This window comes from Tenrec ecaudatus, chromosome 3 (assembly GCF_050624435.1).
Source record: "Tenrec ecaudatus isolate mTenEca1 chromosome 3, mTenEca1.hap1, whole genome shotgun sequence".
NCBI lineage: Eukaryota > Metazoa > Chordata > Mammalia > Afrosoricida > Tenrecidae > Tenrec > Tenrec ecaudatus.
Window position 1 is genome coordinate 185,826,795 of NC_134532.1, and position 27,858 is coordinate 185,854,652.

Sequence of the window (27,858 nt, forward strand, 5' to 3'; positions counted from 1 at the left end):
GTCTCCTGTCCACACTTCTATTCAATACCAGTCTATAGGTTCTGGCTAACAACATAAGATAGTGGAAGGACATCAAAGGAATCCAAAATGGAGAGGAGGAGGTGAAACTATCGATATTTGCAGAAGACATGAACCTGTACATTGAAAACCCCAAAAGCTCCACAGCAGGTGTACTTACAGCTATAGAGGAATATGGAGTGGCAGGACACAAACTCAATAAACAGAAGTCGGTAAGTGTTCTATATACATCGGACAGGACTATGGAAAAGGGGATGAAGAAGGAAGTAGCCTTCATAGTAGCTAAGAACAAACTGAAATACGTAGGAATATATTTAACAAAAAAAACCCTAAAGAACTATACAAGAAAAACTATAAGACCCTACTACAGGAAACCAAAAGGGACTTCCACAAATGGAAGAACATCCCCTGCTCATGGACTGGAAGGCTTAACATAGTAAAGATGACAAGTTCAGTGCTATACCAATTCAAATACCATCACCTTCTTCTTCTCCCTGCCACCCCCCAAACCGATGTTTATTGGCAGTGAGCTGGAAAGGGCGATGGAGTCAACATACACAGACAACACCGCACACCACTGGCACATGGGCAGCGAGAGTGAGAGGAAAGCATGGCCAGGAGCCCAGGTGGTGTCCTCCCATCAAGAGGTGGACATGGGAGGGGGCTGGGGGGCCGGCAGTGTTGAGGGGCAGCCTCACACCACCTCCATTTAGTAGACGTGGTTAAAGGCGAAGAGGGACTCACTGGCTGCAGCCCCAGCTTGACCGCTTGGAGTGTACTTTCCTTAGCAGGCAAGGCTGTTGGCCAGGGCTTGCTTGATTTACTCCTACTGGGCTGCCTTCAGGTTATCCTCCTTACCACCCCAGGCCTTCAGGGCAGATGCCTGCAGGGTTGCCCGTAGGAGAAGGTCAGAGCCCATGGGTTGATGGACGCCTCCTCCTCACTCTGGCCTACAGACAGGAAGGTGACCCCAGTAACAGCAAGGGACACGGGCACGGGCACGGAGTAGTGCAATGCAGTGACGGTTGCCATGGCAATCTCCTCGTGGGAAAACTTCTGTGTGCAGGCATGGCCGGGGGTGACCATATTGTGCTTCAGCAAGGTGCCTTCCAGGTAGACTTGGTGGTCACTCAGGGCTTTGCAGATGGTAGCCAGCACCTTCTCAGTGACATGCTGGCTGCGCTTTAGGTCATGGTTTCCGTCGGGGAGGATCTTGGGCTCCACAGTGGGCACAATGCCATTCTGCTGGTAGATGATGCTGTTCCTTTAGCCTCCAGGAAGGAGCATGTCACCATGCCCTACCCATACCCAGCTCTCACCCCAGAGCATGCATTCCCTTAATGCAAAAGCACCTTGCTCAGCTAAATGGTTATTTCATGATACCCATCTTAACGACATGATCACTGAAGACAAACGTGCAAACGTGGTGAAGAAAGCTGATGATGCCCGGCTATCAAAAGATATAGTGTCGGGGGTCTTAAAGGCTTGAACGCAAGCAAGCGGCCATCTAGCTAGGAAGCAACAATGCCAACAGAGAAGCACACAAACCTGTGTGATCATGAGGTGTTGAAGGGATCAGGTAGCAGACACCAAAGAATAAAAATCACCATTGTGTGATCACCTTCCCACGTAAACACTGAAGACGAATGTGTGCATAAGGAAGTGTGGTGAAGAAAGCTGATGGTGCCTGGCTATCGAGAGATATAGCGTCTGGGCTCTTAAAGGCTTGAAAGTAAACAAGTGGCTATCTAGCCCAGAAGCAAACAAAGTCCACATAGAAGCAGCATACCAACATGTGTGATCATGAAGGGCCGAGGGGACCAGGTTTCAAGCACCAAAGGTGGTGGGGGAGATTATATCATTGTGAATGAGGGGAGCATGTGATGGGGGCCCAATGCCCATCTGTAGACATCTGGACATTCCTTGCAGAGGGGTAGTGGGGAGGAGATGAGTCACTCAGGGTTCAGTACAGCAATGATAATGAAACTCACAACCTTCCTCTTATTCCTCAATGCTTCCTCCCCCAAACTATCATGATCCCAATTCTACCTCGCAAGCCTGGTTAGAGCAGAGGATGCACAGTGGTACAGATGGGAACTGGAAACACAGGGAATCCAGGACAGATGGATCCCTCAGGACTAGTAATGAGAGTGGCGATACCAGGAGGGAACGTGGGGTAAAAAGGGGGAAATGATCACAAGGCTCTACATATAACCTCCTCCCTAGATATGAGCAACAGGAAAATGGGTGAAGGAAGACACCGGGCAGTGTAAGGTAAGATAAAATAATACTTTATAAATTATCAAGGGTTCATGAGGGAGTGGGGAGGGAAAGGGAAGGAAAAATGGAAAATGAGCTGATTCCAGGAACCCGAGCGGAAAGCAATTTTTGAGAATGTTGATGACAACAAATGTATAAGTGTGCTTTACACAATTAATGTATGTATGGATTGTGATAAGAGTTGCATGAGCCCCAATAAAATGATTAAAATTAAAGTAAAAAAATGAAGAAGACAATGTTCTAAAATTGATTGTGATAATTGTACAACTCTTTAATATATTTGAACTGTTGAATTGGAGGATGTGTGAATTACATGGCAAATAAAACTGTTAAAAAACAAAAAAAAAGGAGTGAAATAATGATGGTGATAATACAGAACAAATGATTGATGAGTAATCTAAAATGATTAATTGGAAATCTAAATCAGTGATGATAGGAACAATTTCATTTTAATGAAGAAATAAAGAGTTCAATTTTGAGATTATGATAACACAGTAGAAGTGATACATGTTATATATATTTTTTGATATGTTTGATATGTCCAAAGGAAAAACCGAATAAATGAAACAGAAGCAGTAATCAAACTATATGAATCTACAGTTCAAACATTCTCATATGAACAAAGTAAAATCAGTGAAAAGGAGATTAACACACGGAATATCTGTACCTGTTTTTGTACTATTTCAAAAGTATAAGAAAAATAAAATGCTGCATACCAACAGATAAAATACTTTCAATAATCTGGGTAATTGCACACGTTCGTTATCAAGAAGAATATGCTTTACAGCCTAAAATGTTTCTGAAAGGTAGCATTTTTTAGTTAATCATACTATTTCCAATGAGATTTTATTCAGGTGCATAGCAAAATAGATTTAAATCCATACTATCTAACCAGTCCTATTTACCATTACAACTGCAATACATGTTTTGTGAATATTAATAAATTTAATTTAACCAGAATACAACTGTTATACATTTAATACATTTTTTTGTTTTTTTCATTTCCAAAATTTATATAATTTTTATTTATTTAAAAACATTTTATTCAATCATTTTATTGGGGGCTCGTACAACTCTTATCACAATCCATATGGTACATCCTTTGTGTCAAGCACATTTGTACATTTATTGCCATCATAATTCTCAAAACATTTGCTTGCTACTTAAACCCTTAGTATCAGCTCCTCATTTCCCCCCTCCCCTCTGCTTTCCCCTCCTTCATGAACCCTTGATCATTCATAAATTATTATTATTTTGTCATATCTTACATCATCTGACATCTCCCTTTACCCATTTTTTTTGTTGTCCATCCCCCAGGGAGGAGGTTATATGTAGATCCTTGTCATCGGTTTCCCCTTTCCAACCCATTGTCTACTTTTTCAAAGAAAGAGGTATATGTTAAAGGAACAATTTTAATTTTGAATTTGTTTATGAACACAATCTCCAAATTGCTGTGTATTGTGTTTAATGACACATCTAATCCCTGGTGGCAGTAGTTTAGCCCAATTGCAATGTTTTCTTTTATAATGTTGGTGTTAGTTGCTCCTCAGATAGCTCTCATTCATGGGGACCTTTTCTATAACATACCAAAGCACTGCATGGTCCTTCATTACCAACACTTTTGCTAGAATATCGGAACCCATTGTTGAAGCTATTGTGTCAATCCAGCTCATGGAACATTTATTTCATATTAACTTACATTGACTTTACCAAGTATGAGGTTTTTTTCTAGTGGCTGGTCCTGATGACATCTTCAAAGGAAGACAAGGGTTGACCCTATGGTTGCGACAATGGGACAATAGGCTCAAACATGAGAACAATTGTGAGGATGCTGCAGGACCAGATGGTGCCTCCTTCTGTTATACCCAGGGTCGCTGTATGTCAGAGCCAACTTGAAGGCAACTAACAGCAACAATGTAAATGACTTAGGAGTCACCACCATTTATAACTTGCATGATTCTCCAATTTTATGACAGGTTATTTCTTCCAAGAAATGAAAATTTTAGAAATTACTATGATCTTATAAATGGGTAGTTCAAAACACTTACTGAATGTGTAATTTGCCTTGGGCTAACCCATTATTTAAAACAATATTCAAGTGAATTTACCTTTTCAACTACAACTCAATGTCCTTGGAAACAAGCCTAGCGCACAATTTCAATAATCCAGAACAAGTAAAATGAGTCAAGCAATGACTCTGCTTTTTTACCATGTCACCCTGAGCTTGTTGCTTCACTTCTAAGTATTCTTTTAAAAATAGAATTTTTCTGACAATTTCTTCTTCAACATGTGATTGCATAAAATATCTTTTTGAACAATAGAGGGTTGAGTTCAATTGAGCTAGTCATAGGTTCATTCTTTTAACACTTTTTGAACTCTGTGTACATAATGTGCAGCAGTATATTGACTGGGACCTGCCAGAAATTCAGGCCAGATTCAGAAGAAGATGTGAAACAAGGGACATCATTGCTGATGTCAGATGGAGCTTGGCTCAGAGCAGAGAGTACCAGAAAGATGTGTACTTGTGTTTCATTGACTAATGGCTTTTGACTGTGTGGACCATAAAAGCTGTGCTCACTGACCCATAGAGATTTGAGGGAGGGACAACACTGGAGGCACATTGAAGGAATTGTGCTTGATCTGACCCCACCACTCTGGGCAAAATGCTAAGGGCGTGCAACAGAGCAGCAAGGGGAGCAAAGCAATGAAGACCAGGAATACCAAAAACAGACTTTGGAGCCAGTTGCGTGGCACTCCATCAGACTCAACCAGAGAGAACACTCCTAAAGGTCAACAAACAGACCTTGAGCTATTTATAGGCTTTTTTGTTGTTGTTTTGTAATTGTTTTTCCTTTTGCTGTTTTGTTTTGCTTTTTGTGTGTGTGTGCTTATTTTTGTCTCTGCATGTATATCTAGATAAAATAGGTGGGATTAACAATCCAAGGAGAAAACAATGGAATGACAGTTGCAGCGGGACATGGGAGAAGGGGAGGGAGGGGTAAGGAAGTGGGCGTTAACAAACCCAGGGACAAGGGAACAACAAGTAATCTAAAATCTATGGCAAGGAGGGCATAGGATGCCTGGTAGGACTTCATCAAGGGCAATGTAACCCAGAGGAATTACTAAAACCCAAATGAAGACCAAACATGATAGTGGGACAAGAGGAGAGTAAAAGGAAATAGAGGACAGAACTAGAAGGCAAAGGGCATTTATAGAGGTCAAAAACCGTCATGTGTATATGTAAATATATTTATATAACAATAAGGAAATAGATCTATGAACATATATTTAAATCTTTAGTATTAAGGTAACAGATGGACATTGGGCTTCTACTCAAGTACTCCCCAAGGCAAGAACACTTTTTTCTATTAAACTGGCATTCCATGATGCTCCCCTTCCCGACATGGCCCCGAAAATAAAATAAAATCGGTGCATAAGCAACTATGAAGAAAGCTGATAGTGCCCGGCTATCAAAAGATATAGCATCTGGGGTTTTAAAGACTTGAAGATAAACAAGTGGCTATCTAGCTGAGAAGCAACACAGTTCACTTGGAAGAAGTACACCAGCCTATGTGATCATGAGGTGTCAATGGAATCAGGTATCAGGCATCAAAGACCCAGAACAAAATATCATATCATTGTGAATGAGTGGGGAGTGCAGAGTAGAGACCCAAAGCCCATCTGTAGACAAGTAGACATCCCCTTCCAGAAGGGTCACAAGGAACAGATGAGCCAGTCAGGGTGAAGTATAGCACTCTTAAAACATACAACGTTTCTCTAGTTCTTTGATGCTCCACCCCACTATCATGACCCTAATTCTACCTTACAAATCTGGCTAAACCAGAGCATATACATGGGTACAGCTAAAAGATGGAAACACAGGGAATCCAGGACAGATAAGTCCCTCAGAACCAATAATGAGAATAGCGATACCAGGAGGGGAATATGGGGGCAGAAAGGGAAAACTGATCACAATGATTTACATATAACCCCCACCCAGTCAGTGTAAAACATGAAATAATAACAATGATTTATAAATTATCAAGGTTTCATGAAGGATGGGGTGTGGTAGGGGGAGAAAAAAATGAGGAGCTGATACCAAGGGCTCACCAGAAAGAATGTGTTCTGAAAATGATGATGGCAGCAAATGCACAAATGTGCTGGACACAATGGATGGATGTATGGATTGTGATAAGAATTGTACAAGTCCCCAATAAAATGATTTAAAAAGAAGAAGGAGGAGGAGGAGGAGATGAACCTGTGGACAACCATGAGAAGAATGAGAATTCCAGAACACTTCCTTGTGCTCATTCTGAATTTGTATATTGATCAATCACCATATTTGTTCAATCTGCACACCAATAGAATCATCAGAGAAGTTGGATTATATGAAGAAGCATGTGACACCAGGAGCAGAGGGAGGTTTACTAACTACTTGTGGTATGCAGCTGACACAATCTTGCTTGCTGAAAGTGAGGAGGAAGTCAAGCACTTGCTGATGAAGATCAAGGCTTATAGCCTTCAGAATGGGAACTCAGTGTAAAGGAGACCAAAATCCTCAAAACCAAACCAAAATCTAACATCATCATAAATGGAGAAAAGATTGAAGTTGCCATTGCCTCATATCATGTGAAAGTTGGACACTGAATAAGGGAGAAAGATGAAGAATTGATGCATCTGGATTGTGATTCAGGGCAATAGTGAAGGTACCAGGGACTTTTCAAAGGACAAGCCGATCTGTGTTGGAAGAAAGTAGAGCCAGAGTAGTAAGCTCCTTAAGGCAAGAGTGGAAAGAATTTGTCTAACTTTGGATAAACTGTCAGGGGTGACCAGTGGACATCCTTCCTGGTAAAGTGAAGGGGCAGCAAAGAGCGGGAGGACCTCAATGAGATGGACTCACAGACTCATCGACCCCTGACATCAACAAAAACATAGATGTAATGCTATGTATAAAAGTCTACAATGGGTATTGGTCACTTTAATATGATTTCATCTGTAGTTAAAATAGAGTGGTATAACTTTATACCACAGGTATTTTGTTTTATTGTAATTGGATTCTCAAGGTTGTTAAATGGTTATAAAATGAATTAATCTTAATTGTTAGCAAGATTCTATAAGTTCATATTTAAATTAAATCTATTGTAATATATTAATATACATTCTGAATTTCTTCACAAAGTTTTAAAACTTAAACTTCAGTGTTCTCTCCAAGAAATTCAATTGTGGATCCATTCCCTTACACCCAGTTGCCATATGTAAATAAGCAGGGTAAGAAATACCTCATAAAATTGATATAAGAGCTAAATGAATGTCCCTTGTCAAAGGGCACTTTGTTTGTATAACACAGTGCAATGTATGTGTTATTGTATGTTTTCTGATTCTGACTGGTCTATGGCTAGACATGTACTTAGAGTTGTTAAGCAAATCCTTTATACAAGCCAGAGAGCTTATTCCTACTGTAAATTCAAGTTAACTAAATCTCAGTTAGTGCTCCATCAGCAACACTGGCTGCTTTCTCGAGGAACTTTATAGCACAAGCAGCGCCTTCTCCACATAGTGTCACTCTTGGGGCAATGTATGAAACTTCACGGCTTTGATTCTAATTTAAAGCAAAATGTAAAAAATGGTTTTCCTACCTGCACAAGGCTTATCTCTGGTACATGCACTCACTGCCACGCCATGTAATATAGAGTCACTGAAAAGGAAGTAGCAGCAGAACTGCCTTTAGAAGAATTTATAACAATGCATTCATGAATATTCCTGGAAGAAAATTTTAACTTGAAAGTTTTATATTCAAAAGGTCAACCAGTAGTAATTTCTGGCCATAATAAAATAATATTAAGAAAACAATAATAATTTTAAAATAATAACACTAAACTAGATAGCTCCTATTGCATACCTAATAGATTTTGTGCAACATGAGTGGCCTGGTTGTGCAATGGTTATGCACAAGACAGCATTGTATTTCTTAGTAATTATGCTGCTGTGGAAAGATCTGGTGATGTGCTTCCATAGTTACTTTATCCTTGGAAACCAAGTGGAAAGTCCTTATCTGTCTTATTGAGGTTCTATGAGTCAGAATTAATATTGGTGAGTTGTGTGGTAGTTACATAATCCATGTCAACTTGAAAAGAATAGGGGTGGAGTCTACCCTCTCAGTCAGGTCACACTCCGAGGAAGCCTTCTTTTGGGTGTGGCCTTCTCATGAGGAATCTGGGAATTTCCTCTGTCTCTCTGCTTCACCTTCCTGTTGACTAGCCACTTTGGGTCATGCTGATGGCAGCCAGATCCCTGGAGATGCTTGCACCACTGCCACTGGATCCACATGACTTTGCATCCACTGACCTGTGATCTTCCTGCATTTTGCAGCATTGAATATGACTACTGTGTGAGTCTGAAGAAGGAATTATAAACTAGTATTGGATTTATGGGCTAATATTGGACTTACGGATTTGATCTGGACTGGGCTGGGATGTTTTCTTAATATACAGTTACTCTTTGATATAAAGTTCTTTCTTATACATATGAGTTTTGTTTCTCTAGTCAGCCTGGCCTAATACAAATTGTCTTTCTTGTTGTTGGTTACCCTTGAGCCATTTAGTAAAGTTTTATTGCTCCAATGTATGAGCAAAAAGATTATCAATAGTTTATATACACTGGAAATTAGGAACATAGAAAATTTGAGCATCCAAATAGATCTCTGAAGGATCAGTTAAACAATTACTTTAGATCAGTTCATACACCGAAGGTTTCAGAGATCACTGTGTGTGACCGAGAGTCCTTTAGTAAATCAGTTAGCTGGTAGGTCGCACTCCACCAGACTATCCACCTCTTTGTGAAGCACATTCTAGCAGCATGCAGTAGCAATTAGCTAGCTACACTGCCGAGACGTGGGCATTGTCAGCAGTGGAAAGAAATTAATTGCCTGTGAAAATGTCCCCAAAAAGAGGAAGAACAAATGATAAAAGCAACTGTGTGCCTCTGAGCACTAAATATCACCATGTGAGAAAATAGTGATGATCCAACCCAAGCACTTCATTGTACTACAGTGCAGTTTCTGTGGAGTCCCTGGGTGGTGAAAATGGCTAACAAGCCAGGATTCTAACTGGATTGGTAATTGGTACTGGCCAGATTCTGTAGAATTCATAACTCTCTGGCTAATGCCTTAGCTCTGGCTCTCACTCTCTCTCCCTAAGGATGCTGTAACACTTGATCATTACTCTATTTACCTCGAGTCTCTGGCCTTCTTGTGGCTCATGCTCCACAGTGCTGCAAGCATACTTTTTCTAAAGGAGTCAACCAATTCCATCCATACTTGGGATTTGTGAAAAGACATTGAACATGGCATCTTATGTCCTAAGACTTTGCAAGACAGAAGGAGAATCACATGTGCCATTGGCCCAGAACAGATTCCTGTGAGACAGGGATCAGCCATACCTCCACCCTCCAAGATTCCTTACCAATTTGAACACCACCCCTTCCTCCCACAGCACTCTTTACCGCTCAGTTGGGGTCACGAATTCATGGTCTTCCAGAACTCACAGACTATGTTCTTTATTGTGGGGTTTATCAGGTCGGTTAACAAGTTGATGTTCTATCTCATGCTCTGGCTCTTGCTGCTGTTTGCTGCTACTCTGTCTTTCTCATTCTATTTCTCTGCATCACAACTTTCTGTGCTCAGATCAAAGAGGCTCAACGCGCAGGGATCTCCAGGTGATAAGATCCACTCCTGCCTTTTCTTTCTTGAGGAGAGTGGAATCTCTCTTTCTGTTGCTACATGGCTCATTGTATCCACTGCAGGATAGAAAATTTGGCAAACCCCCTTATTAAAGTCCCACGTTTTTGCAAGTATCATCAGCTCAGTTAACAGCCACTGACAGATGAATAATGTAATGCTTTCATATCTTGCCCCACCTTCTCTTGCCCAGATCTAGCAGGAAAAAGTCACGTTTTGGAATTGAAAGACTATGACCATCTATTAGTCCTCTCCAGATCATCGATGACAATTTTTAAAACTTTGACACGATATGACATAATCTCTAAATCTTCAAATGAATTTTGGGCCACCTTATCACTCTCCAAATTTATGTTCCATAATTCATCTGTAAACATACTTTTCCTTCCTGGACATTTTAGCATCCTTTCCCTTTTCTTTCTCCACCCTTCCCTTTTGATTCTTTTACAGGTTTTGAATGAGCACAAGGAAGTGTTCAGGAATTCACATTTTTCTCAAAGATATCGAGTTTTTGTGATCCACAGTTTAAGGTGTTTGCATAGTCAATCTTTCTGTTACTCTATGCTTTCAGTCCATCTAATGTTAGCAATTATAACCCTTGTTCCATGTCTGCTTCTGAACCTGGCCTAAAACTCTGGCAGCTCCCTGTCAATGTACTGCTGCGATGTGCCATCGTTGGATTGTCTTCTGCAAAATCTACTTGCATGTGACATCATTGACATTGTTCTACAATGTTCACTCTGTTGGGTCACTTCTCTTTGGAATGGATACACATATGGATTCCTCCAAGCTGTCATTTTCCAAATTTTCTGGCATAAATGAGTGAGCGCGTCCTGAGCTTTGTCAGCTTGTTGGAATATTTCCATGGGTATAACATCAATTCTAGTAGCCTTGTTTCTTGACTAATGTTTCCATGCAGCTTGAATTTCTTCCTTCAATACCATTGATTCTTGCTCATATGCCATTTCGTGAAATGATTGAATGTCAACTATTTATTTTCTGTACAATACCTCTGTGTATTCTTTCCATCTTGTTTCAATGCTTCCTGCATCGTTCAATACTTGGCTCATGGAATCTTTCAGTACTGCAGCTTGAGGTTTAAATTTTTCTTGAGTTCTTTCCATTTAAGATGTGCCGAGTACGTCATTCCTTTAGGTCTTTGCACATTTCATTATAATATTTACTTTGTCTTTGAGTTGCCTTTTGAAATTTTCTCTTCAGTTGTTTGACTTCATAATTCTTCCATCTTTCTTGGCAACTCTAGGATTAAGAACAAGTTTCAATCTCGTCTGACATTCATTTTGTGCTTTTCTTTTTAAATATCTTTTGATACCTTTGTATGGTATTCTTGAAGTCATCCCACAGTCCCTCAGATTTTCTGTCATTTTTGTTTAATGCATCAAATCTGTTCTTGAGATGTTCCCAAAATTCAGGTGATATAGACACAAAGTCGTAGTTTGGTTCTTTTGTACTTGTTTTAATTTTCTTCAGCTTCAGACTGAACTTACATATCAGTAATTGATGGTCTGTTTCACAGTCAGCCCCTGACCTGGCTTTAGCTGCTGATATTGAGCTTCTTCACTGTCTCTTCTCACATATGTGGTCTATTTGATTTCTCTGCATTTCATCAGTAGAAGTAAACATGTACAGTTGCCTTGGTGTTGTTAAAAAAAGTTTGAAGAAGAATCCTTCATCTCATAAAAATTCTATAAAGATAGCTCTAACCTTGTTCCTATCACTAAGACCATATTTCCCAACTACTATTCCTCCCCCCCCCCAAATTTTTAACAATTACCAATGCATCTTGATTGTATGTCTGATCAATTTCAGATTGAAGGTGTTGGTAGAATTCTTAATTTTTGCATAACTCACTTAAGTTCTTGGCATATAAATTGAATAATAGTTATATTAATTGGATTTTGTTGCATGCCTATAGATATTATCCTATCACAGAAAGCATTGCTCTTCAAGGTAGTTCTTTCCAGGTACTTCCTGATGATGTCACTTCATTCCTCTAGACTGTGTCATTCTAGGTACAGGTAACCATATGCTTTTCTGATTCAAAATGGCCAAGGTCAGTCCATTTTAGCTCACTGAAAACTATGATATTTATCTCTATGTGTTCTACTTCATGTTTGGTGAGTTCCATTTTTCCTAGTTTCATACTTTATACATTCCAAACTTCAATTATTAATTCAAGTTTGCAGCTGTTATTCTTATTTTGAGTAATGCACCATAAGCAAATGAAGGCCCCAAAGGCTTTAATCTTTACTCGACCCATGTCATTATGGTTTAAGCTTTACTCGATCCATGTCATTATGGTTGACTCTACTTTGAAAGAGTAGTTCTTCCTCAATCATATTTTGAGTGTCTTCCAAACTCAGAGCCTCATCTTGATAGTGTTCTGCTCCTATGTATAAGACTTTTAGTAGGTGGCAATGTGTTGATGGTACCCATAGGGATTTCAGGGACTAAGGTCTCTGAGGTGGACAGCATATTCCTTTGGCTTAGTCTGTTCATTGTCTGGGACTTTGCTGAAACTGTTCATTTGAAAATACCAGTGGCACAGTTTTCTGCACCACAGGATGACAAACTGAGAGACAGGTCATTGATATTTAATGTAGTCCACTGTATTCTCAAGAAGATGAAAGTGAAAGTAAGGATGTCAGACTTCATATCTGTAAACATTTCCTGGCAACTCTGTATATATTGTCAGGGAAATAACAAGAATTGAGATCTTGTGGGTATACATCTGGCTGAGCCGACAACACAATATTCTTAAAAGTTTACCTTTGTTTACAAATAGGCCATTGTCTTTAGGGAGAAGAGACACAGTTCTAAATAACTATGCGCTGTATATATGAGGGAGGGCCATACAGGTAACAGGTCAAAGTGGACCCTCAAGGAGATGGATTTACACTGTGGCTACAACAATGGGCTGATAGAGAAAACAACCAAGCAAACAAAAAATGGTGAGGGTTGCACAGGATTTGGTATTGTTTTATTCGGTTGAACACGGGGGCGATATGAGTCAGCTTAAATCCGAATGACCTAATAACAATAACAGCATATATGATCAGTGTTGTTATATTGATACCCACTGGTAGTTGCGGAACAAAGAGCTCATGTAATTCTTAGCTCCTCCCTATGGGGAATTCATGGCAGAACTACATTTGAAATAGAAGTGGATGATAACAGGTGACAGGAGCAGGGAGCCTGGAAATACAAAAGTCCTATTTATAAATTCCACAACTTGAATGATGACACGCCTAGAACTGTCTCCTTGACAAGACAATATAAAAATAATATGGGATCTACACCTGTGGGGAACACAGCAACTGGATCAGTGCTGAAATATATATCTCTCAAGAATGGTTTATGCTGAATAAATTCATGGAAACTCCATCATAGATTTATAAACGAATTCAGAACAATACATAAAGCTGAAGTAGAGGGTCTAGATAAGGAAATATAAACAAATAATTAAAATCAGAAAATATAAAATGGCACATAGGGCATGGTGCTTGTGTTCATTGGGCCAATGAAGTGACAGGAAAAAGCAGCAGGCAGAAAGGAAGAAGTATTAATATTCCACTGGAGGTAATGGAATCTGTCTTTAAGGAAGCAAAACTGAATTTATCCAATAAAGTGTGTTCAGGGAGACCTACAATCAAGCTATCTTTGAGAATTTATCTGATAAAGTGTGTTCAGGGAGACCTACAATCAATTTTTGATTACATAAGCCTGAAAAGTAGGTTGGGGCAAGATTATCAAATAATATAATTTAGATTTAAGAATATAAGATAATATTAGATTTGAGAATTTATTCTAAATGTCCATTTGTTTAAAAAGTTCTTGGTAACATATGTTCCTGTCTTGTATTCATTAGCTGCAAAAGAGTATCCCCAATCAACAATTCCTTTGCTGTCCATATTTTTAATAAAATCTCTGTTCAGACTGTATTCTTTCAAGAGTAGGTTTGTTGTCAAGGGCAATCTGGAGTTGTCGTTTACTGTAGTTGAAGTACTCGGTGTCCACCTCACTCCAACTATCATGACTTGGACCCCTAATCGTACCCACAAAGTATGAGGAATAAATGAGAAGGTGGCGATATCAGAACATCCCCAAAACATTCAACAAATTGATACCATGAGATTCTCAGCAATCTCAAAGCAAAGTGCCTGGTGGTGGTGGTGATATAAGCATCATCAAGTTTGCATCAATTCAAGCTCCCAACACACAGATTGAAGCACTTTTCTGTTGAAGCCATTCTCCCCATCATCGCTGGGGTTGAGTTCGTTGTGGCAGCCATTGAGTCAGTCCATCTCTTTGAAGGTCGTCCTATTTTTCACTGACCATCTTGACCAAGCATGACATCTGGCTCCAGGAATTGATCCCTCCCGAGAGTATGGTCAAAGTGCACCAAACAAAGCCCTGCTATCCTCTCTTACAAGGAAAATTCTAGCTGTACTTTCTTGTTCTGTCAAAAGTTGTTCCATTCTTCATGTTGTATTCAATATTCTTCACCAACAACGACAATTCAAAGGCATCTATTTTCCTTTGATATTCCTTATTCACCATTCATCTTTCTCATGAAGAAGTAAGAATTGAAAATAGGATGAATTGGGCCAGGTGTACCTTATTCGTCAAGGTAACATCTTTGCTTTTGAACAATTTAAACAGGTCTTTTGCTGGAATTTTTCCCAGTAAAACATACTGTTGTCTTCATCAGAAAGTGCTTCAATTCTTTTTCACTTTCGGCAAGCAAGGTTGTGTCATCTGCATAACATAGACTGTGAATGAGGCTTCCTCCAATCCCCATGCCATTCTTCATTTCCTCCAACATCGCATGCTATGTGACTACCATATGGATGGGATGAGCATGGTGAAAGGCATACAGGATGAACATGCTTCCTAATTTTAAACTATGCTGCATCCCTTGGTACAGGTTCTGCATGAGCACAATTAAAACTCTGGGATTCCAGTTTACTGCAAAGTTATTATAGTCTATTACGATTTACACAGAATATTTTGTTGTGGTAGTGGGGGTGGTTACATGCTGGGAATTCCATATGAGGTGATATAAAATAAATGAATTTGAAGGGGTTTAAAATACCACGGCTTGGGTCAAGCACACTGCAGTACTCAAAGTAACATACCTTGTTTTTTAACACTTTAAAAACTTTAGAGAGGTTTTGTGCAACAGATTTATCCAACGCAAGGCATCAAATTTTGACACCGTAGCTGCTGTTTCCATGAGCTTTGACCGTGAATCCAAATGAGGCTAAATTCTTGACAACTTCATTTTTTCCTCTCTCTTTATCATGATGTTACCTATTGGTCCCATTGTGAGAACTTTGTTCATTGAACTGCAATCCACACTAAAGGCTTCAATCCTTGATCTTCATCAGCAATTGCCTTAAGTCCTAGTTACTTCCAGCAAGCAAGGTTGTGTCATCTCCACAATGCAGGTTGTTAATAAGCCTTTCTTCCATCTGATGCGGCATTCTTCTCCATTGGGTCAGATTCGTGGATTTTGCTCGGTTTATAGATTGAATAAGTATGGTGACAGGATATAACCCTGAGGCACATCTCTCCTGATATTAGACTATGCAGCATACCCTAGTTCTGTTCTCATAAAAACCTCTTGATCCTTGTACCGGTTCCACATGAGCACATTAACCTGTTTTGGAATTCCCATCAGGGGTGTCCATAGTTTTTTTTGATTCACACAGTCCAATGCCTCAGCATGCATAGTCAATGAAACGTAAACATCTTGCTGGTACTCTCTGCTTTCAGTCAAGATCCACTTGACATCAGCAATGATATCCCTTGTTGTCCTTCCTCTTCTGAATCTGGCCTGAACCTCTGTAAGCTCCCAGTCAATGCACTGTTGCAACCATTGTTGGATGATCTTCAGCAAAATTTCACTGTCATCTGGTGTCAGTGTTGTCCTCAGATTTGTGCATTTGCTTAGGTGGCCTCCCATTGGAATGGGTGCATATATGCATCTCTTTCTGTCAGGTGGTCCAAGAGCTGTTTTCTGAATTTCTGGCTGTAGAGTGAATGCTTCCAGTGAGGCACCCATTTTTTGAAATGTTTCAGTTAGAATTCTGTCAATTCCTGAGCATTGTTTTTCATCAACTCCTTCTGGTCAGTTTGGACTTCTCAATACGATCAGTTCTTTTTCATATGCTACCTTATAAAATGATTGATGACCAGTTTGTTTGTTGTTAGTACAGGCTTTATTAGGAAAGTAAATTAGCTGGGCTATTCAATCATGGCGAGAGTGGTGCCCATACAAAGGAGGCACTGAAGGTGGGTGGAGACTGGTAGCTAGGGGTTGGAGAGCACCATGTCGATTCCTGATTAGTAAGTTTGTATGGGACCTGAGTGACTTAGCTTTGGGCACAAGGAATGGTGGGGGTTGGAGAGAGTGAGGAGGGGAGGATGGGTGGAAGCTGCTTGAATTGGCCAGGTGCCATCTTACACTCCGTCGGACCTATTACATATATCCATGGCAAGTTAGGACTAGTTGTGTACTATTTATGAATGTATAACTTTTTCCCCTATGGTTTTCACCCATTTCTGTCTTCAATTTCTTTGTATATATCTATTCAGAATATAGATATAGGATATCTCTCATCTTGTTATTTTGTCTCCTGTATTAGTACTAAGCCACTATTCATTATGAATTAGTTCTGTGAATTTTAGGAGAATGCCGATTTTGTCCTTCTTCACATCTGGAACTCACTTTTATATATTTCCCTGGTACTACTTGATGCCAGTTGAAATACATTTAACTATTCAATAACACTGATTTAAATTCTCAGTTTTGCTGCACTAATTTTCAATTTCCTAGCTGTTAGGTTTCAGATAAGTTTTTTTCCCCCCGTCCTTTCAAACAGCAAAAGAAACTCCAACAGTTGATTTCATGAAAGCTGTGATTGTTTTGCCCTGCTTCTCCTTTGGGTTCTGAGGAAACTTTCTGTCTGCTAGGAAATATTGTTAAGCTTTAAAGTAATGCACTGAACACAATTGCAACAGATTCTTCTGTGCTGTATGTAGAGCTTTATATTGTATTTTTGAAAGGATTTTTGGTTTTAAATTCATTTATTTTTCTCATGCCTTGCAAAGGATTTTGTTTTCAGCTAACACATATAATTTTTTATATGCATGCACATTCCCCTCCCTTCCATCCACACAGCCACAGGACATACCTCTATTTTAAGATGCCCGTGTTTCTCTTCTTTGGGGAGGGATTGCTGCTTACTAAGTAAGATCAAGAGGAATGTTGTCTTTCAGTAAGCAAAAGGACTGAACTCTTCTAGCTAAAATAATATTTAAGAAGTTCCAAGATTCCCAATAAATTGAAACAATATGTAGTCTTACAGAATATAGAGTTTTATTTTTATATTTTTCACCATTGTTAGTTAGGAATCTGGACAATGCTGACTCTTGAAATATTTCTTGAGGAATTGATATTTTTCTAAATAGGAGCGTAGTTAGAGGTATAACTATCATTAAAAATTCTAAACAAAATTGAATGACAGAGGATCAAGTTAACACTAACTATTTTGAGAAATGTGAAGATCAAATAAAACTAAGTTGTCTAGAATATTTTGACGGAAAAGACATATTTGTATGTAAATAAGCACCGACCATCAACCAAGTTCTCAATTCTTACTCTCTTCTCACCATAAGCTTAACTGTTTACCTAGAAAGTGTATCCTATGGAGGAGCAGGCAAAATACACAAGAAAAAACTCTCTTCTTTAAAAGATCTTAAAGACCACTGAGGCAGACAGATAACTGTGTATGTGTGAAAATTATAGGCTGACAGATCCTATAGGAACGTCCTGCATTGTCTGTGGATTAAACGATCAGCACAACGGTACCAAACAACATTGGCAATGACATCATCTGTCAAGTAAACACCCAGCATATAAAAGCAAGGTAGTAATATGATGTCAAAATCAATAATGATATTGATAACTATATTGATTTTTTGTAAATCAGAAAATTTCTGGGGAAGGCAACTTAAGAAGAAAAGGCAAATATTATAATGATATGTGCAATGGCCTAGAGTTAGAAAACCGAAAGTGAGGAACATGATCAGCATATCTGAAACTGGAGGAACCCAAGAAACATCCAAGCCTCAAACTGCAATTTTAAAAGATCCTATAGGCAAAATGTTGACTGATACAGGAAGCATCAAGAGAGATGGAAAGAATACGTAGAGTCGCTGTACCAGAAAAACTAACCCACCATTTCAGGAGGTAGCATATAAACAAGCACTAATGATAAAGAAGGAAGAAGTTCAACCAGTACAGAATACATTAGACAAAAACAAGGCTCCAGGAATTGATGAATACCCATTGACATGTCTCAGCAACATGAAGAAACTCTGGAAGCAGCCGCTCATTCAAACTAGAAAATTGGAAGGCAGCTACTTGGCTAACTGAATGGAAGACATCCTTATTTGTGCCTATTTCAAAAATAGGTGACTCAACTGAATGCTCAAAATACAGATATCATTGTTATTGCACACAAGTAGAATTTTCTGAAGGTCATCCAACAATGGTTGCAGCAGTACATTGTCAGGGAACTCCCAGAAGTTCAGGCTGGATCCAGAAGAGGGAATAGAAGATGTAATAACATTGTTCAAGTCGGATGTATCTTGGCTCAAAGCAGAAAATACCAGAAAGAAGCTGACTTGTATTTCATGGACTATACAAAGGAATTCGACTGTGTGGGCCAGAATGAACTGTGGACCAGCTTGCAAAGAATCAGAATTCTAGAACCCTTCATTGTGCTCATTTGCCACTGGTACCCAGATCAAGATGGAGTTGTAGGAACAGAACAGGGGGATACTGCAGGGTTGAATGCTGGGGACCATGTGCATCAGGGCCATGTCCTGGCACGACACTCTTTTCAATCAATATGCGAGGAAATCATCAGTGAAGCTGAATTTTTTAAAGAAGATTGTGGCATCAGAATTGGAGGAAGGTGAAACCTTCCTTGCTGAAAGTGAGGAGAAATTGAAGCACTTGCTGATCGAAGGTCAATGATTGTAGCCTTAAGTCTGGATTACAATCCAATGTAAAGAAGACCCAAATTCTCACAATTTAACTGCAAGGTAACATCATGGGAAATGAAGAAAAGGTTGACATTGCCAAGGATTTTGTCTTCCTGGGATCCCCAATGAATGCTCCTGAAAGCAGTGGTCAGACACATTGCCCTGGGTATACCGGTGCACAAGACCTCTTTAGAGTACTGAAGAGCAAATGCATCACTTTGAGGACTGAGGCACACCCGACCCAAGTGATTGTATTCTCCATTTCATCACATGGACCTCACAGTCGGACACTGAATAAAGAAGACCATATGACAATTGATGCAATTGAGTTGTGGTGCTGGAGAAGAACATAGAAAGTACCAGGGACTGCTATAAGGGCAAATTTATCTGCACTGGAAGAAGTAAAGTCAGAGTGTTAGTTGCAGGCTAGGATAGCCAGACTTGATCTTACATACTTTGGAGAGGCCCATCCCTGGATAAGGACATCATGTTTGGTAAAGTGATGAGGCATAGAAAAACTGGAAATCTCAATGAAATGAATTGACCCAGCTGCATGGGTGGGCTCAGACATAGGAATAGTGGGAGGATGGTGCAGGACTGTGTAATGTTTCATTAGTTGTGCATAGTGTCTCTATAGGTTGGAGCCAACTTGATGGCACCTAACAACAACAGTAACATTGTCACCAAATAATAAATCTTGTCCCACCTAGAGCCCAGGTGGCATAGTGGTTACAGATTGGGCTGCAAACCATACATTCTGCAGTTTGTATGATCAGCAGTTCAGAGTCAACAGACACTTCCTTGGAAGAAAGATGAACCTTTGTATTCCCATAAAGAGTAATAGTGTCAGGAACCCACGGGGGAAGTTCTACCCTGTTCCACAGGGTCAATATGAATCAGAATTGCCTTGATGGCAGTGAGAGTGACGATCCCACCAAAATTTGGTTGGATAGAGTTAGATTCTTAATTTACTGTACAATTGTCTTGACTTCATGTCCTATTGATCCCATTGACGGTATCCAGTTCTTTTTCGTTTAGTACACTACTACTCCTCCAACTTACCTGGAAGAAGTGGCATTCTTTGAGCGACATAGGGAATCTGCCTGGAGAAAAGAGCCATTCCCAGTCCCCATGACTAAAAGATGTCTGACTCTTACTTAGATTCCAACCCGGAAAATGAGGGATAAATATTTTCAATTGTTAGGACTCTTAACTCAGTCAGCGTTCCATGACTCCATCTTCAGCTTTGCACCATAGAAGTGATGCTTCTTTTAAGAAAAGTTAATGTGTTGAGATCTTTGTTCTTCAATTTCCCCTTATTAAGTGCAGTGTCTCTTTTGGAGAGAGAAGAAATGAAAGTGAAAAATAACTCTTCTAAATAGGCTCCAAAGTCTGTTGTTCACCGTTTTAAACTTTATGGACTAAGAGCTTAAGGGACTTAGATTTCTGAGCATCAAACTTTAGTATTATTGTCTGACTTTTGGTTTCATTCTTATTTGATTATATATCTCTAAAGTCTACATGAAATTGAGTACACAGATGTCATAATTTAATTTAATATGGAAGACCTATGGGTCAATATGAATTACCAGGAGTATTGCATATGCTGATAAATCTATCAAAATATTGTCATGCACACATAACTAGATGCAGTTGTAATAACATTACTCAAGCTCAGAGACTCACATGCATTGCCATTGAGTCCATGCCAACTCATAGGGAGCCTGTGGGACAAGTTGGTACTGTCCCCGTGAGTTTCCTAGGCTGTAACTGCTTCTGGGAACAGAAAGCCCCTTCCTGTCCCCTCGGAGTGGATTGTCATTTAACTGTAGACATTGTGGATTGCAGCCCACGGCTAACCACTATGCCACCTGGGTGAAGGCTGTGACAACAGCACAGAGAAGAAAGTGGCACTACGCAGGCATTGATAGCATGAATCATATCATTTTATTATTCTTATGATAACCACAGATTTGATACCTTCTTTCTGGTTCTCCCAGCACATAAGAAAAATCTAAGTATATGTGAGAATATGTATATCTAGTATTTTAATTTTATGTGGATTGTAATTTCCTTTAATTCAGCCCTTACTACACATATGTGTTTTTCACTTAAATCAAATCATAACTATGAGGCTCCCCGTACCCCGGAGTGGTGCAATGAATGACAGCTCAGATATCCTACCCATAAAAGAACATGTCACAAAATGAATCTGAACATTAATGTATGGGAGAGAAACAGCTTTGCCCCTCTTGCTGCTGGGAGATGGTATGAAATGCATCTGGGTTTTCATTCTCCACTTTTAGAACACAGACAAATCTCCCAGGAACCTAGTATGCCTAGAGTCTTCACCTTTGCAACCAGAGAGATAACCAAATTCCCTACCCTCACGCTCTTCTTAAAATAGAATCACAGGCTTCTGAGAGGAATGCTCTCTGGACACTAGCCACAAAAATCACCATCTAAGACTTGCTTTATTCTGGAATACCTCATCTCAGCTATCTTAAAAAGTTTTACATATATACATATGTACATGTGTGTGTGTTTTCTGTACTCTGCATTTCAGGTATAGATACTTAGGGAATACAGGAATTGTATTTGGTGATCACACATTATTACATATAAATAGAAGTCATCCTTAAGTTTAATAAATGTCAATGATAATGTTTGGGGATTTTTTTAAGAGCTGTTTAACAATGGTTGTACACTTGTCTGCTCAGCATCTAACGATGGCCTCAGACCCAGTTTTAATCAATATCGACTGGACCACTAGCCCTTTTGGAAGATTGGCAATGAACTGATGGTAAACTAACTTTGTTTCATTTCTTACTCTACCTAATGTACACTCTCATGTTGTTGTTTTTTGTTGATGATTACTTGAATTTGAATCAAGACAACCTTTCCTAACAGAACAAACTATTGCCTGACCCTATGTCAACTTCATGATTGTTGGTGTATTTGATCCATTGGTGTAGTTTTGTGCCAATCCATCTAACCTTCTACTTTACCAAACATGATACCTTTTTCTGGTAATTGGTCTTTCTTTTCATGCATCAAAATTAACCAACTCAAAGTTTCACCATCCTAATTTCTGAGGATGATTCTGGTTGTACAAGTTTTTTCTGAAACTATAAATAAAATAAACCACTTTGTTAAATATTAAATCACAGATCACATGTGAAACAAATTCAGGTTTCTAATTTTAAGACCAATGATACTGGAAATATTTTCATGATGGACATAAAAGCACTCTAAGATATAGCTATAAAATATTTCATAATAGATTTTTCCTTTCTAGTAAAATAAGATGTGAACTTTTTGATCATATGTTCAATCATTCAATATATCAATAACAATTGGAATTAAATTGATAAAATAAAATTTCTCTATGAGGATTTTTTAAACAGCTGTAAATTTATTTGAATAAACAAAGAAATTTCTTAAAGTGAAATTGATTTTTTTTAAAACACATCAAGATTAAAATTTAAGATTTTCATTGCTTGTTACAGTGATTTTTAGTACAACAACCTTAAAATTATTCTGAAAAGCTCTGATAGTATAAAATGAGTATTTATTTTGACATATTCTATCTCTTAATAAGGGGACTACTGTGGCATGGTGATTATACATTGGGCTGCAACCCACATGTTCAACAATTCAAAAGCACCAGTCACTCCTTGGGGGGAAGACAGTGCTTTCTACTCCTGTGAAGAGTTCCAGACTCAGAAACCCATAGAGCCTGTTCTACACAGTCCCATAGCATTGCCATGAGTGCGCATGGATTTTACTTCGCTGAGTTTTGCTGTGTTATCTCCTACTAAGCAGGAAGAACAGTTAATAAAACAATTATTTAAATTTATGCACCAACCAGTAATGGCAGTCATGAAACACTGTAGAATTTTATGGACTTTGTCAGTATGAAATAGGACAAACATGCAATCAAGATGCACTGGTAATTAGTGCCCTGCGACTGGAATGCAAATGTTGAAAATTAATAGGAAGGTTCAGTGTTTGGAAAATACAGCCTTGATAATGGAAATGAAACTAGAAATCACATGAGAGAATTTTTCAAGACCAGTTATTTTTTTCTTGCAAATACCTTTCAAATAACATAAATAATTTCTATGCATAATGGACGGGGCTACTGGAATAATCTGTTTGCACAAAAGATGGAGAAGCTCAATATTGTCAAGCCAAACAAGGTCAAGTGTCAGCCACAGAACTGGCCACAATTGTTTATATATTATAGGATATGTAAGTTCAGGTTGATGCTGAAGAAAACTGAAATAAGATCACAAAAGCCCAGCTATAACTTGAGCATATTCTACATGAATTTAGAAACCATTTCAAAAACAGATTATGCACAGGAAGCAAGTACAAGATCAATAAAATTATAACAAAGCTGGAAAATACAAAAGCATATGTCAGAAGATGCCTTTGCTCTTGAATGCTGACTGCTAAATAAAATGGGGAAAATAGTGAATTGAAGAGCTACACAGAAACATTCAAGGGTCCACTTGAAAAACAGAATAAAACATTATAATGAAATGTGAAAAGACCTAGAACTAGAAAACCAAAGTAGAAGAACTGAAAGAACTGAAGAAACATTTCGAGATTTAAACTATAACATTGAAGAACTCTGTAGGTAAAATACTTAATGATCCAGGAAGCATCACACAAAGATGAAAAGCATACAGCGAGCACCTGAACCAACCAGACTGGGCAGCATCAGCCATTTCCAGAAGTAGAACGCAATCAGCCATCCATGCTACTGAAAGAAGATGAAAGAGCTGCACCGAAGGCATTCGTGAAACAAGGCTCGAGAAATGCACATGAAAAACCCCACAATTGAACTGTTTCCCAAGCTCGTGCCACACTGAACCACTCATTCATCTGTGCCAAACTTTGTTGACAGCAGATACAAACCATAGTGAACTCTGGATAACATTGTAGAGGATGGGAATTCCAGAGCATCTCATTGTGCTCATGCTGATGCTGTACAAAGAACAAGAGGCAGTAGTTCTGAACAGAGCAGGCAGATCCTGCGTGTTTTTAAATCAGGATAGTAGTGGTCAGGGTTGTAACCTTTCACCACACATATTCAATCTGTAGGCAGATCAAATAATCTGAGAAGCTGGACTATATGGAAAAAGGGGGATAAAAGGCAACATCAGAATTGGAATCAAGTTTCTTAACTACCTGTTATATGTAGATAACACAACTTGCTTTCTGAAAACGAAGAGGACTTGAAACATATACTGAATCAGATCAAAGACTTACTGCAGGAATTACAACTTAATGTAAAGAAAACAAAATATTTATAACTGTACTATTTGATAAAATTATGATAAATGGAGAAAAGATGGAAGTGGTCAAGGATCTTATTTTACTTGGCCTACCCTTCAGGCGTATGACAGCAGCATTCAAGAAATCATTGGATGGATCGCACTGGACAAATTGGCTGCACAGATCTATTTCAGATGTCCAAAATAAAAGATGTAACTTTGAGGATTAACTTGCATCTGCCTCAAGTCTTTGAATTTTCATCAGCCAAATATGTATGTGAAACCCAGTCAATGAATAAAGGAGACAATAAAATGGATGCATTTGAATCATGATGTTGATAAAGAATATTGAAAGTAAAATGGACTGTCAGAAGGAAAAAAGTCTGTCCTAGAGGAAGTGACACAAAAATGTTCCTTATTAGGTAGAAGGGACGAGGTTGAAGTTGTCGAGGAATTTGTCTTGCTTGGATTCACAATGAATGCTCACAGAAGCAGCAGACAAGAGATAAAAAAATGTATTGCATTAGGTAAATCTGCTGCACCAAGAGTATTGAAGAACATGGAGGTTAGGTTGAGGACTAAGGTGTGCCTGACCCAAGCCAGGGTATTCTCCATCGCATCATATGCCTGTGAAAGTTGGATGTTGAATATGAAACACCGTAGAAATGTCAATGACTTTGAATTGTGCTCTGGAGAGTGCCATGGACTGTGAATGGACAAAGCAATCTGTATTGGAAGAAGTAAGGCCAGCGTGCTCCTTAGAGACAAGGATAGCAAGACTTTGTCATGCAAACTTTTGACATATTGTCAGGAGAGACCAGTCCCTGGAGAAGGACATCATGTTTGAATGCAGCAAAAACAAAGGAAGGTCCTCAACAAGATGGATCGACATGCTGGCTTCATCAGTGGGCTTCAGCAGAGGAACAATTGTGCAGATGGCACAGGGCTGTGCAGTATTTCCTTCTGTCGTGCACAAGGTCACTGTAGGTTAGAGCACCTAAGACCACAACAGCCTCACATATTTGGACGTGTTATCAGGAGTCTCCAGCCCCTGGAAAGAACATCATGCTTGGTAGAGTAGAGTTCCAGCAAAGAGGAATACTTCCAGGGAGATGACTGCATAGTGGCTGCACTGTGATCTCAAGTGACTTCTTTTTTGTTTTGTTGTCAGTTGTATAGAAAGGTATTCCTTCACAAGTTCATTATGAGCCAGAGCCAATGGCAGCACCTAACAATAATATATTTTAATAAAGCACAGTGACACAGAAAAGACCTTTCTACACCCACCATTTATGAGAATGCATACTAACCATGTCAGTAGTCAGATGGTTTGAAAAAAACACTGAACTTTTGGGATATGGATGGTTCATGTTAATGCTGATATAAAAGAATGATAACAAACTTAAATTTGCATTTTCTCATTTTTCAGGGAGGTTGATAATAACTTACCGACCTATCCAGAGCATTGCATAAATTAATAAAAGCAACCAAGGAAATTTATTAACATAAAATGAATAAAATCTATTGTATTAACAAACTAATAATTTCCAAATGTCTCACGACATGTTCAGAATTTTAAAATGTGATTGTCCTTTGTGTTGCAAAATGTAAAATTGCAATTTGTAGTCAATTTGCAATTTGAATACACAATACTGCTGTGTATTCAATTATAAAATGCTCATAAAATACAAAAACATATCAAATAATCTGTTTTACTGAGGTGAATACTGGTGTGTTAGTCTGGGTACTTTAGAGAAATAAATTCACAGAAATTTATGTATATGAGAGAGTTTATATAAAGGTTAAGAGTGCATCAAGAAAACATCCCAACCCAGTGCTGCTCAAGCCCACAAGTCCAACATTAACCCATATGTCCAACACCAATCCACAAAGTCCTCCTCCATCTCACAAAACAGACACAATGATGCCGACTGTAGGAGGAAAGTCAAGTCAGTGAACTTGTAAGCATCCTAGCACTGGCAGAGGTCTCCACATGGCTGCTCCAGCACCCAGGGCTGTATTGGGGTAAGTCCATGTGGCTTCTTCTCAGGGATGTCTTGCAGGAAGTGAACCTTGCCAGCTGAAGCAGGAACTGGCTAAGGCAGCTGTACCCTGGTCTGATTATCAAAAAACAAGAGACCTGAGAACTAGAAAGGTGAGACTCACTGAGCCATTTATCCCTCCGTCCTTCAATTAACCCTATATGTGTTTATCAGTCAGGTTGGCACAATAAACTAACTACCTCACCTGGTAAGTGTTTGATTGCGGGTGCATAAGATAGTTTTTGAGTAAGATTGTCTACTTAGCTAGTTTAGTCAATCTAAAATATGTAGACAATTTGATGTAGCAGGTACAGATAGAAATAATATTTAATTTGATTTATAGCTAGACTTTTTCTCCTTCAATAGCTATTTTTAATCTCTATAACTTTTCTCTTCTAGGAAATCCAAATTTCTATGAAAATAAAGAAATTTATAGTCATATATTACCACTGTATCTAGAATCTGAACTTTAATGTTCATGTAAACTAGGAGATTTTCACCCATATGTTCTTTTTTGAGTGAAAGAAAGTGATACACAAATCAGTTGACATTTGTTTACTAGTAGTGAGCATGGGGTAATCAATTTAATTACTTTTCCTTTAGACCAGTGGTTCTCAACCTGTGGGTCATGAGCCCTTTGGAGGCCTAATGACCCTTTTACAGGAGACATCCAATTCATAACAGTAGCAAAATTGCAATTATGAAGTAGCAATGAAAATAATGTTATGGTTGGGGGGTCACCACAATACAAGGAGCTGTATTAAAGGGCCACAGCATGAGGAAGGTGGAGAACCACTCCTTTAGAAGGAACTGTTTGGGCACATAGGCAACATTTGGGAATGTGGGGCACACCAAGATGCTGGTTTCTGTGGGTATTAACCCACAAAAATAATCATCAATATATATTGAATTGAAATTAAGAATTCATAAGAATATAGTTGTTTTATTATTGTAAGTTTTCTGCCAAAATTACTACATAACTATTGATAGAGGCAATGATAATTTTGAAAAAAAAATAAAGCTAATGTATATACTTGAGTATAAACTGACCTGAATATTAGCTGATGGATCTAATTTTATCACAAAAACTGCATTAAAATGTGCTGAAAGATACAAACCATGGCCAGACATCTGTGCTCCAATGTTCATTGTGGCATAGTTCACAATTGCAAGGAGTTGGAAACAACCCAAATTCCCATTAACAGACGAATGCATTAAAAACGGTGGTATGTACATACAATGGAGTACTATGCATCACTAAAAAGCAGTGATGAACACATGAAGCATATTGCCACATGGGAAGAATGGAATGAAATTATGCTAAGTGAAGTAAGCCAAGCACAAAAGGATAAGAAGTATAACATGAGTCCACTGAGGTAAGTTTATACATATAAACAATATGGACAATATGGCTGCTCCC

General features: G+C 38.8%; 1 protein-coding gene across 1 annotated transcript in view; it reads right to left on the reverse strand.

Moving 5' to 3' along the window:
* Positions 1 to 888: 888 nt before the first annotated feature.
* The window catches only part of DTHD1 (death domain containing 1), a 228,966-nt gene continuing 201,996 nt past the window's right edge, over positions 889 to 27,858 (reverse strand). Inside the window, exon 11 of the mRNA XM_075543590.1 lies at positions 889 to 1,282. Coding sequence (XP_075399705.1) covers positions 889 to 1,282 — 394 coding nt within the window. The remainder of the gene's footprint in view (positions 1,283 to 27,858) is intronic.